The 12,962-nt window shown below is 44.2% G+C and overlaps 1 protein-coding gene and 1 non-coding gene across 2 annotated transcripts; both read right to left on the bottom strand.

Annotated features, from left to right (window-relative positions):
* Positions 1-6,636: 6,636 nt before the first annotated feature.
* On the bottom strand, positions 6,637-11,336 carry HSPA8 (heat shock protein family A (Hsp70) member 8). Its single transcript, XM_058544978.1, has 9 exons — positions 11,234-11,336; positions 10,294-10,503; positions 9,722-9,927; positions 9,302-9,454; positions 8,655-9,210; positions 8,232-8,434; positions 7,806-8,004; positions 7,349-7,581; positions 6,637-7,057 (listed from the first exon to the last, which is right to left on the bottom strand). Exons 2-9 carry the CDS (start codon positions 10,496-10,498, stop codon positions 6,872-6,874), a joined length of 1,941 nt encoding a protein of 646 aa, XP_058400961.1. The 5' UTR covers positions 10,499-10,503; positions 11,234-11,336; the 3' UTR covers positions 6,637-6,871.
* On the bottom strand, positions 8,088-8,173 carry LOC131409193 (small nucleolar RNA SNORD14). The gene has a single exon (XR_009220872.1). It is a non-coding gene; the product is annotated as a small nucleolar RNA SNORD14 (small nucleolar RNA).
* Positions 11,337-12,962: the final 1,626 nt, after the last annotated feature.

The following is a 12,962-nucleotide window of genomic DNA, read 5'->3' as shown; positions in this document are numbered from 1 at the left end:
GCCTTAGGAAATGTTAACAATAATTACTATTTAATTAATAATAGTAATAATAGTCCTTACTGAGCACTTATTCTATGAGTCAGGCACAGAGCTCAATGCTCCACATATACTGGCTCACTTAATCCTCATAACAAACCTAAAGGTTATGATAATCCGCATTTCATAGGTAAAGATACTCAACTTCAGAAAGAATAATTTGCTTAAGGTCACACACCTAGTAAATGGCAGAGCTGGTCTCAGAGAGAAACATGAGAAACACTAAATCAACAACCAAATACAAAGGTTTCTGGTGAATACTTCCCATGTCTTTTCAAGAGGTTACTTGCTTGCAGCCTGCTTTCTTTTCAGTCCAATCTAATTTTTTTCAACTCCTGGGTGTGGAACCTGTATCTACGTGGTTTGAGAGTCCACAACATCTTGAATGGAAGTGTAGACACGAGAAAACAACAGCACAGGGGGATGGAGGAATGGAGCAATGTTAGTCAAAGGGTACAAAGTTCCAGTTATAAGACGAATATGTTCTGCGGACCTAATGTACAGCATGGTGACTATAGTTAACCACAGTGTATTATATTCTTGAAAGTTGCTAAGAGAGTAGATCTTAAATGTTCTCACTACAAAAAAGGAAATGGTAATTATGTGATGTGATGGAAGTGTTAACTAACCCTACTGTGGTAATCATTTCACAATATGTAAGTGTATTAAATCAACATGTCGCATACCTTAAACTTACACAATGCTATGTCAATAAAGCTGAGGAAAAAAAGGAAAACAACAGCAGAGCCATGATTACTTAATTCCTTGAGAGTAAGAACGTTATCTCATATTTCTACTAGTCCTCCTCCTCCATCTTCCCAATTACCACGGCAGGACACACATGCACATTTGCAGTGCTCTCTCTCTCTCTCCCCTTCTCCCCTTGGGGATGCCAGCTCTGCAGCCTCTTTCTCTTCTTTTTTAAGTTAAAAAAGAATCATAAAACTGTTTTATTGACATATAATTCATATTCTACACAATTCATCCATTTTAGTGTACAATTCAATATTTGTAGTATATTCACAGAATTGTGTAATCATTACCACAATCAATTTAGAATGATTTCATCATCCCGAAACAAAACCCCATACTCATTTGAATAACTCTGCATTTCTCCCTAGCCCTCGGCAACCACCAATCTACTTTCTGTCTCAGAAGATTTGTCTATTCTGGACATTTCATATAATCATACAAAATGTGGTCTTTTGTGACTGCCGTTTTCAAGGATCATCCATGTTGTGGCATGTATCAGTACTTCATTCCTTTTTATGGCTAAATAATATTCCATTGTTTGGCTATACCATATTTTATCCATTCATCAGTTGATGGACATTTGGGTTATCGTCACTTTTTGGCTATTATGAATAATACTGCTACAAACATTTGTGTACAAGTTTTTGTGTGGATGTTTTTCATTTCTCTTGGGTATATAACTAGGAGTGCAATGCCTGGGTCATATGGTAATTCTATGTTTAACTTTTTGAGGAACTGCCAGACTATTTTCTAAAGTGGCTATGCCATTTTACATTCACACCACCAGTGTGTGAGGGTTCCACATCCTTGCCAACTTACTATCATTGGTTTTTTTGATTATAGACATCCTAGAGGTGTGAAGTTCTCATTGTGGTTTTGTGTTGCATTTCACTGACGGCTAATGATGTTGAGCACCTTTTCATGTGCTTATTAGCTATTTGTATATCTTCTTTGGAGAAATATCTATTCAGATCTTTTGTCCATTGTAAAAACTGGTTTGCCTTTTTTATTATGGAGTTGTAAGAGCTTTTTTCTATATTCTGGATACCAGTTCTGTATTAGATACATGATTTGCAAATACTTTCTCCAATTCTGTCGGTTGTCTTTCTTCACTTTCTTAATGATGTCTTTGAACCACACAAGTTTTTAATTTTTATGAAATCCAATATATCCATTTTTTCTTTTGTTTCTTGTGCTTCTGGTGTCATATCTAAGAAACTCTTGCCTAATCCAAGGTCAAGAAGATTTGCAGCCTTTCTCTTAGGGCTCTGGGGCTGGCTGCATCCTCTGCATCTTCCAAACTGTGGTCCAGCTTCTTAAGACAGACCCTGTTCTTCCAGGCAGGCTCTGTCTGACTGTCCTCTCATATTGCAAAGACTAGCTGTGTGGCCTCTGCTCAGCCTACTCACTCCACATACTGCCCAGATCTCAGGGGCGACCTAAAGTCATCAGGTGGTCCTTTACGCCAAACATTTTGGCAGTTCTATTATTGCCAACTTCCATTTGGCTAGAGCTACTCTATGCTTGATCATTTCCAACTCATCTCATGTAGCCCTGATATCAGCTCCCCAACTCTGCAAGGAACAACTGTAGCAAAGATCTGTAGGGAGCCTGAGCTCAGCCAGCCAGTCACCCTCTCACCACTCCAAGAGCCATGGCCATGACCACACCATTATAAAGCCCAAAGGGAGCACATCCTACCACTAACCTCTTGGGTGCCTGCTCCATCCCTTTTTTATTCATTTGATGAATATTATATGCTTATAATGTGCTAGACACTGGGAATATAGAAGTGCGTGGATATTCTTGCATTCTCGCGTTTGAGTTTGGTGGCGAGTTCAAGCATTTCATACAAGTGTCATGAGAGTCTCAGGAGTGGAAGTTCAGGGGTGATGAGAGAAGTGATATAGGGGCTTAAACTAGGAAGAGTGGATCAAGAAAGTCTATTTTCTCTTCCCATTGAGATTTGTCTTTTTTCCCTCCATATTGCAAAGCTCTGTCTGTACCCACCCCCGCCAAATGCCCTGAGATCTCAACTCAAAGCCACACCCCCAAGCAGGGCACTTGCTCAACTTACTCAGCTGAGAATGCTTTGCCTGGAATGTGAATATGAAAATTTGGGGCTGACTTTCTTCCTCAGCATTTGCTATGCTTCTAGTTAAGTAATGTGTGAAACAAACAAAAAGCACAACCCTTAGTGAAAATGTTCCAGAAGCTTCTCCCAGCTACTCTTGTAATTATTTTCTAAATAGTTACTGCCATCTAGCGGACAAAGATGTCCTTACATCCATAGGGAGACCACAGAAGTGAAAATTCTCAACCTTTCCTATTTATGTCCTACCAATCACCCCCATTCCACCTTAACAGAATCCCAAAGGCTATTTTTCCTACAAAAGCATAGGACCTGAACTATATAGTTACTCAAATATTGTTTGAGCAAAGGGTTGTTTGCAGGCCATTATCATTTTCTTTTTATTTTAACTACATAAGTATTGCAGTAATACTGTTGAGAGTAAATGTATTGCTGTAGCTTTAAAGACAAAATTATTCCCTTCGTTTAAAAGTGCAAAATTACTGTTAAGTAAAACTTGAGCTACAGTAATAAAAACATTTTAAAACACAACCATGTTATCGCTGAATAAGTTCAGCTGAAACCAGCATGTAACTCAAAGTTGGTTATGGAGATTGAGGGACAGTGAACTTTCTGCTCCCTCTTCCCAACCCAGTGGTGCCCCATGCAAAATTTAAGAACCAGCCGTTCAGGGCCACAATATTCCTGTTCACAACCACAACATCCTTACAGTAGTTCACGCAAAAGTAAATTGCTTTTGCCACCCTATATAACATTTATGCATGCACAGCTTGGCCATCTAGCCATCCTCACCTAAGTTGTTAGGAGAACCAAATCAAGTAAGAGAAGTGGAAGCCATTTCTTAACACTAAACTGAATGGAAAGTGGTAGATATTGCTATTTCCTACGGCAGCCTTCTCTGCATCTTCCTCTAAGCTTTCTGTAATAAACAACTGACTTATAATAAATACTTCTTGCCCAAGTTTTCCCACACTAAGTATGCCATTTTGTACTTTTTTGTTTTGTGAGCAAGATCAGCCCTGAGCTAACTTCCATGCCAATTCTCCTCTTTTTTGCTAAGATTGGCCCTGGGCTAACATCTGTGCCCATCTTCCTCCACTTTATGTGGGACGCCGCCAGAGCACGGCCTGACAAGTGGTGCCTTAGTGTGCACCCAGGATCCGAACCCAGGTCACCAGCAGCGGAGCGCGCTCGCTTAACTGCTAAGCCACCGGGCTCGCCCCCATTTCGTATTTTCTAATGTCACTTTGGAATTGTCCTCAATTCATCTTGTGATGTATTTCCTGCTACCCTATAGACAAATATAAGGCTGGAACACATCTTTACCAGCTTTTGTTTATCTACTGCGGCAATCACAGCTTAGCTCACAGCAGCAATATAATTAAAAACAAAATATAGCAAAGTAAAAGAGTTGATTTGAGTCTTTGAGATCCTCAAATCCCCAGATTGCTTAGAATTCTGCTTGCAAAGGATAAATTCGTCCTGAAGACAGTGAACTCAAACAACAGGGAATTATCAAACATCGGGACCAAGTTATTAAGTACATAATTGCCTGTGTTTTGAGCAAAATTACAAAACTCCTTTAATTAAAAAAAAAATTCCTTCCAGTAAGCATTGAATCCTAGATGCTCTGTATTGATGAGCTGACGCTTTGTAAATCACAACACTGTGACATAGGGGCAAAAATACAGGTTTTAGAGTAGTCTACCAGAATCCGAATCCACTGTGCAACTTGAAGTTACTCAATCTCTCTGAACCTCATTGTCCTCATCTGCATTCTTATTCAGATTAACTTGGAGAAAACCTAGCAAATAGTTAATTCCCACCCTCCTCCCAAACCCCAATTATTTATTACACAGGCCTAGCAATGTATTGCTTCTCCTATCTGTGTAAGGGATACATTTCCCATTTTCTCTCCAAATTTTTCACTGATAAAATTTATACATCATTAATCTGAAGTTCAATAATTTGGAATAGTTACCACTGATAACCTTCGATGGGGCTAGGTCTTGTGCTGTTTTTCACTATCACATTTGACCCCCACCCTGGCCCTGTTTTCTTACCAAGATCTCACATGACTTCAGAGATAAAAAAGGAATGTTGTACACATTCCTTTTCAGCTGAGTGGTCTCAAAATCAAACGGTTTGCTCCAGTTCATAAAGGACACAGTAACAAAAATAATTAAAACCCACATCAGATTCTTAGTTACCAAAAATAAAGGTGGAAAAAAACATGCTAATTATACACTCACACCTGGGCATTCCCCAAGGATCATGCATTGTTCTCAAATTTCACTTGTGACCCTTGGAGAAAATACGGGAAAACAAACAAATAAAAACCAAGTATAGTGGTATAAGCCCCTGGAGACTCCAAACATTACAATACTGATACACACTTAAGACACTAAATTTAGTCAATGTAATAATGTATTAACCTTTTAAAGGAGAATTAAGTTTACCTGTTTTGTGAGTGACAGCCTCTCTGCCATGCTCACTAAACCAAACTACGGTAATGCAATAAGAACTGTGTAGTCCTTGGGGCAGGTTCTTATACTATGTAATACCAGTTGAGTCAGGCAAGAATGAACAGTTCCATGAAGACAGAGAAAGGAGGGCTCACGAGGTTAAGCTTGGGCCACTTTGCTGTGAGTATCAATTTTAAGACATCTCACCATGTCAGGATTCAGCGATTCTTCTAAATTGACCACCAGGTGGCAGACTGCCAAGCACTGTGAATAAACTTAGCAATCAGCTGCAACCCATTTCCCTGCTTCAACCTTGAGGAAAGAGGCCCATCAGCGCTGACTCACAACTGATTTTACAGGATTCAGATTCCAAGGTGGAGTACCTTTGGCATACAGCCCAACACCATTTCCTATGTAAGACTTGATTCTGAACTCAAGTTCTTTTCTAACACATTGATAACCCAGTGAACAAAGAAGCACCGAAGCCAATCAAGACCTTTGCTCTTAAGGCAGACTGACTTGACAGTCCACCATGAACAGATTTGGTAAAAAGAACTATTTTCAAATTCACCTTCTTTCTAGCCTCTCACTTGAAGATTAGGTTGGAGGTGATTAAGTCAGATGAAAGCAGAATTCAATGCCCAATGTCTTTCCTTTTTTTGAAGTTTTGATTCTAAGGTGAAGAAAGGACCCTTACCACGTCAACTTTACAGCCAGCTCCACAAGTTACCACCAGCCCTTTGACTCAAGCTGAGAAAAAAAACAGTAAAACTTTGCCATGGAGAACAGAGAGCTTCAGAAGGAACACACCTTAACAGTCACCTCTACACACTCCACTTCAATTGAGTTCTTGTCCAAATTTTTTCCTCAAGACTTTGAGCCCTCAAAAGGTTAACTTCAGAATTTGTTCAGTGAAACAGATAGACTACCCAAACATTTAAGATTCTTTCCTCCAATTTTCCCAACCTTCCTTTCCCATCAACCACCTATCCAAAACTGGAAAAGCACAATTACTGGTATCTGCAATTCAAACTGCTTTCAAGTTTGCACTACATGTTATGTAATAGCTATGAACCTAGCTGATACCTAGCTGATGACAAAAGGCCCACATTACAAGTTCTCCCCATGTTTTACCCTAAGTCAAAATCTTCCTTAGGCGTTTGCTTAAGCTGAACAATCTTTGACAAGCCAGATACTGTTGTGTGAATTGTAACACTTAGGCCAGAGAAATCCAACCCCAAAACCAAACGCTGCCTGGTGCCCTAGCAAATATGGAAGACAACTATATGGTGCCAATTTTAAATACAGTTTTATTTAAGACATTGCATTTTCCACGTACAATACAGTGCTTATAAAGTGCAATGTTATTTTTCGTTCCCTGTGCATATATTCCATATTCAAGTATCAAGAATGCCCAGTTATTTACTATAGCAGTTCAACTTTAAAACTGCCATGGAATTTGCTACAAATTTGGGTCCTTCAATTGTTTTGTGTGGAAGAATGCTAAATCTATGCTCAGGTTGGCTTAATCAACCTCTTCAATGGTGGGTCCAGAGGAGGCACCACCAGATGGAGGAGCTCCACCACCAGGGAAACCCCCAGGCATTCCTCCTGGCATGCCTCCTGCACTCTGGTACAGCTTGGTAATGATGGGGTTGCAGACTTTCTCCAGCTCTTTCTGCTGATGTTCAAATTCTTCCTTCTCTGCAGTCTGAGAAGAGAAACAAATTATATTAGTCCTTAAGCCTGATATAATCTGGTTCACGTGAAGACACTAGACACAGAAGCAACCTACTGTCACCAAATAACTATATTGGCTATATGTGAAATATTGGGTCACTCAGACATCCAAGGAAGCTAACTGCCAACATATGGAATTCTGGTGGAAACTGCGAATGTTTGGACCATTCATCACTGTGACCCTATAAATTTGGAAACCCATCTAAAACTTGTGCTTAAACCTTACACCCACTTCACCCTCAATTTAGTAGAAATTACAAACCTGGTTCTTGTCAAGCCAGTTGATGATTTCATTACACTTGTCCAGAATCTTCTGTTTGTCCTCATCATTGATCTTGCCTTGAAGTTTTTCATCTTCAACAGTTGCTTTCATGTTGAACGCATAGGACTCAAGAGAATTCTTGGAAGATACCTTGTCCCGCTGCTTTTCATCTTCAGCTTTGTACTTCTCAGCTTCCTGGACCATGCGCTCAATGTCTTCCTTGCTCAAACGACCTGTGAAGTTAAAATGTTTTAGGCATGGCTTCAAGACTGAACATTCAGTTATCCATCATGTCTATGACCTACAACCCTGCAACTCCCTTAGCAATTAAGAGTGATTAGGGAGCTTTCGGTTAAATGCTTTCAGGTAGTATAACACTTGGCCAACAACTATCACCCAAAACCCTATCTGTTTAAGACCAGATGGCAGTGCCACTCAAAATTGTGCCCAAACTTACCCTTGTCGTTAGTGATGGTAATCTTGTTCTCTTTTCCTGTACTCTTATCCACAGCAGAGACATTGAGGATGCCATTGGCATCAATATCAAAAGTGACTTCAATCTGGGGAACACCACGGGGGGCAGGAGGTATGCCTGTGAGTTCAAACTTGCCCAGCAGGTTGTTATCCTTGGTCATGGCACGCTCACCTTCATAAACCTTGAAAGAAAATAGAAATTACTAAATTACAAAGGTTACTGTATTAGTTTTACATTCATTTAAATTAAATTAGGGAAGACTGATCGCTCAGACATCCAAGGAAGGAATTGGCCAACACAAAACTTCTGGTGGAAACTACGAATGGTTCTGGAATCCATCATCACAGCGGAACAAGTCTTTCCCTACAGGACCTCAGTGAGCCAGCCCAAGACAGTACAGAAACATACCTGAATGAGCACACCAGGCTGGTTGTCAGAGTAGGTAGTGAAGGTCTGTGTCTGCTTGGTAGGAATGGTAGTATTGCGCTTTATGAGGACAGTCATGACTCCACCAGCAGTTTCAATTCCAAGGGAAAGAGGGGTGACATCCAACAGCAGCAAATCTTGAACATTCTCCGATTTGTCTCCAGACAGGATGGCTGCCTGGACAGCTAGATTAAAAGGGAGTTAGTTTTGAAAAATGCAGTGCAACTCATTATATCCCATTAACAAATCTCAGTCGCTCAGACATCCAAGGAAGTTGGGCCATCATTAGCTAAACTTTTGGTGGAAACTACGAATGTTTAAGGATCACTCATCACAGCGAGTCAATTAGCTTGCGCCTCCTGAGAGACTACCCATTTGACCTGTTTAACTAGAACAGTAGATTACCTGCACCATAAGCAACAGCCTCATCAGGGTTGATGCTCTTATTCAGTTCTTTTCCATTGAAGAAATCCTGTAGAAGCTTCTGAATCTTGGGGATACGGGTAGAACCACCCACCAGGACAATATCATGGATCTGGGACTTGTCTAGCTTGGCATCCCGAAGAGCTTTCTCTACAGGGTCCAGGGTGCCACGGAATAGGTCAGCATTCAATTCTTCAAATCGGGCACGGGTAATAGAGGTATAGAAGTCGATTCCTTCATAGAGTGAATCAATCTCAATACTGGCCTGGGTGCTGGAAGAAAGAGTACGCTTAGCACGTTCACAAGCAGTGCGCAGGCGACGGACAGCCCTCTTGTTCTCACTGATGTCCTTCTTATGCTTGCGCTTGAACTCTGCAATAAAATGGTTGACCATCCGGTTATCAAAGTCTTCTCCACCCAAGTGGGTGTCTCCAGCTGTAGATTTAACCTCGAAGATTCCATCTTCAATAGTGAGAATTGACACATCAAAAGTGCCACCTCCTAAGTCAAAGATCAGCACATTTCTTTCAGCTCCAACCTGCAATTCAAATACAAATTACTCTTGTTATCTAAATTTCTGATGGCTCAAAACCATCTTAAAATAGATGTGCATCACAGATGGTACATACCTTTTTGTCTAAGCCATAAGCAATAGCAGCAGCAGTTGGCTCATTGATGATTCTAAGCACATTGAGACCAGCAATAGTTCCAGCATCTTTGGTAGCCTGACGCTGAGAGTCATTAAAGTACGCAGGTACTGTGACAACAGCATTGGTAACAGTCTGGAAATACAAAGCAGAAAAAAGATTAAAGTCAAACTATTACATTCTGTTCATAAAAAATGTCAGCAGTCCCACGACCACCGTCTACTTGGGCATGCACTCAACATACAGCAGCAAATTACAGCAATGGTATCCTCAACCAATTTGAGAGCCGCTTACTATGTATTCTTGGTCATTCAAAACCCCACCTTATTCCTCAGGGAACCTGGTGCCTAATGTTTCAATCTCCAGCTATATCTTCTCTCTGGGATACTATGTACTACTCACCTTCCCAAGGTAAGCTTCTGCGATTTCCTTCATCTTTGTCAAAACCATAGAAGACACCTCCTCTGGATAGAAGCTTTTTGTCTCTCCCTTGTATTCTACTTGGACTTTGGGCCTGCCTGCATCATTCACCACCACAAACGGCCAATGCTTCATATCAGATTGGACAACAGCATCATCAAATCTGCGTCCAATCAGGCGTTTGGCATCTGTAAGAGATTATCAAACGCAATGTCTTACTTTGAGTTGCATTATATACTAAACCCTTCCCGGAAGGATTCTCACCCAAGATTACTCAAGAACAAAAACCACATGCCCATTCAAAGTCCACAGCAGTAAATGGATTCAATTCTTGTAGAGCCAAAACCTCATCCGAGTTTTCTCCCTGATACGAAGACACCTCAGACTTTTTAGCCCAAACAATTCCGAGAATCAAAGCTCTTTAAAAATAGCTTTTCCTGTTCGCAGGGCTTTCATGGCTGCCTCATCTTTGACAAACTCCTCCAAGTTTCTCAAGTTACACGCTGCCTAAACTCCTTAAATGTAAGCTGTATTATTTAAAGTTAGAGGCTTACCAAAAACTGTGTTGGTGGGGTTCATTGCAACTTGGTTCTTTGCAGCGTCACCGATCAATCGTTCGGTGTCAGTAAAGGCGACATAGCTTGGGGTGGTTCGGTTTCCTTGATCATTGGCTATTATTTCCACTTTTCCGTGCTGAAAAACACCCACACAAGAGTAGGTGGTGCCAAGATCAATGCCAACTGCAGGTCCCTTAGACATGGTTGCTGAAAAAAAAAAGAATCCCAGGGGTTTGAAAAACCGATTTTAAGCACTAGAAACGTTTACCCCCAGACATCAGGTACGACTGCGGCAAAGAAAATTGTATTTGGCAGTTCCCCGAGAAACACCGCCATTGTCTGAGATAACCACGCGGCAGGGTCAGAATAAGCAATGCTGCAGCGAACTTGCCGTGCCAGCCGCAGCCGAGCCCGCCCCTGGCTGAAGCACGCACCTGCCCGGAGGTCTGCGACATTCCGGAGCACGTGGTATCGAGCTCGGACCCGAACCTTATCCCTCCCACTCCCCCACACCCTGCGCTCCAGGAGCAACGAGACGCCTGCCTCGAAGCGCTCGGAAGCCCCCTCCCCCAACCTGGGCGCGTGCCAATAATGGTTTCCTCCTTTAAGAAAGGCCAGCCTGAACAGCGAGCCCGGAAACGGACAGCTCCAAGGCGCTAGCTTCACCTCTCGGGCCCCGACAGAGGACGCGGCCCCTCACCCTCCCGCGGGCGCCGCCCTGCCTGCCCTCCACGCCCTGCCCTTCCGCCCCGCCTGCAGCCCAGGGCCGCCGCCGCCGCCCGCCTGGAATAGAGCTCACATCCAGGCAGAAGGCTCCCCGCACGCTGCCCACACGCAACGCTCAGGAACCTCCAAGCCACAGCTAGTCCGCGCTCCCGGGCCCAGGCTGCACGCTTCTCTGACACACGAACACGTCTTACAAGAGTAGAGGCCTTACCTTCAGCGTAGGCTCAGCTCAAGTTACGAAGAAATCAGAAATCTAAAAAGCTACCACCCAGTTCAATGAGACCGGATTTCGCCCCCCACCCGGTCTCTTATACACTGCCTCAGAACCTTCCAGAAAGGGCCCGCCCCTGCCGGCTGCCCGTCATGGCTTCCTCGGCCAATGGGCGTGCGGCTACCTCTCCTAGCCCCAATGACTAACCGGCTCTACCCCTCTGGCCTCGCCCCTTCCCACCCCATCCCGCCCCGCCTCGCGATGACGCACTCACCGCAGCGTTCTGGAACTTTCATTCTCGCCCCCGCTCTCTGAACAGCTCTCGGGAAAGGGAGGGTGGGGCCGAGAGAGCCCGCGCGCGGGAGTCCTCAGTCACCCCCGGCGGGGGTCGGGAGCGTCCGCCTCTGCGCATGCGCCGCCCAGAGCGCGCAGGCGGGAGAGGACGGAAGGAGGTGGAGGAAGAGGGGCGGGCGAACTTGTAACCGGCCAATGACAGCAGCTCTAGTCACGCTCTGGCTCGGTGGGGAACCGGGGGAGGAAGAGCGCAGGGCCTGAAGGGCGGGGTCCGGAGCCGGCAGCCCGGGAGAGAAGACGGAAGTGGAGCGAGGACAAAATGGCCGCGAAGGTTGTTGCGCCCCTCCCCCACCCGGGTCCTCATTCTCCTCCCCCCAACTGCCACCCGGCATTGTAGACAGGCCTCTAGGCCCTGCCAGGGTCCACGTGCCCTCATTTCGTAGTTAGCCTGAGTTTGGGTGAGGGGTGGCACCGAGGGGCGGGGGGAAAAGTTCCGACCCCAGGGCGCTGCTAGCTAGGGGAACTTGCCCGGGGGCGCGCGGCCGCCGCGGGGTGAGACACGTTAGCCGGCCAGATCCCCGGAACCCTCAGTTCCCTGTGGTAGCTGGAGGCCGGCAGCCCCCGACGCGGAGGTTTGAGGGTCCGACCTCTCAACCCCCAGGGCCTGATGTTGTGTCTGGACCCTCAGCGAAATAAGTGGCCACACTCGCCTCCCTGAGCCCGGCTGCCGCCCGCCGACCACAGATTCGGCTTCCTGGCCCACCCGTCCTCCCCGCGCCTCTCACTTATTTGTAAAAGGGAAAACGGGAGCGGGCTTTTCCTTTGTACGTGGACCGGGCGTTAGAACCTCGGTTCCGGTAGCCCGTGTCCTTGATTCACACTTCCTGAGTCTCCTTTATTTTCAGTAACATGAGGTCGTATCTTTCCTGTCTTGACTTATTATCAAGAACTAAACGAGACCCCATGCAGAGACGCCTTGAAAACGTTACTGAACAACTGCACAAAAGAGTGGTACCTAGAATTTTAAATTGCATGGTGGCAGGTATTTGGCGCCTTGTCATTCTAAGAGCCTTTCTCAGTACCTTGAATGCTTTCTTTCAAACAGGCAGAGCAGCTAATATTCGTATTTAATAGATAAGTGGGCACAGATAGGTGAAAAGGTGTTTTGAGAATACCTAACAACTTTTAGTGGGGTGGCTGGAATTAGAAACGTCTGCAGACTGCGGAAAAGCCTGTCAGAAAAGTGAGGACACCTTTTCCTTGTCAAAGCCAGTAGAGCCTGGAGAGAGATTCAAACATAAAGAATTTTCTTTCTATATTTGCGTTTTGGTGGGAAATGTTGGCTTGAGTCCATGGGGCTATATACTTCTCCCCACCTCCCAAGAGGTTAATTTTATCTGATACCTTTACGACGTATAAAGTGCTTTCATTTGTT

This window comes from Diceros bicornis, chromosome 7 (assembly GCF_020826845.1).
Source record: "Diceros bicornis minor isolate mBicDic1 chromosome 7, mDicBic1.mat.cur, whole genome shotgun sequence".
NCBI classification, from domain to species: domain Eukaryota; kingdom Metazoa; phylum Chordata; class Mammalia; order Perissodactyla; family Rhinocerotidae; genus Diceros; species Diceros bicornis.
Note: the sequence above shows the minus strand (reverse complement) of the source record. Positions and strands in the feature narration are given on the sequence as shown.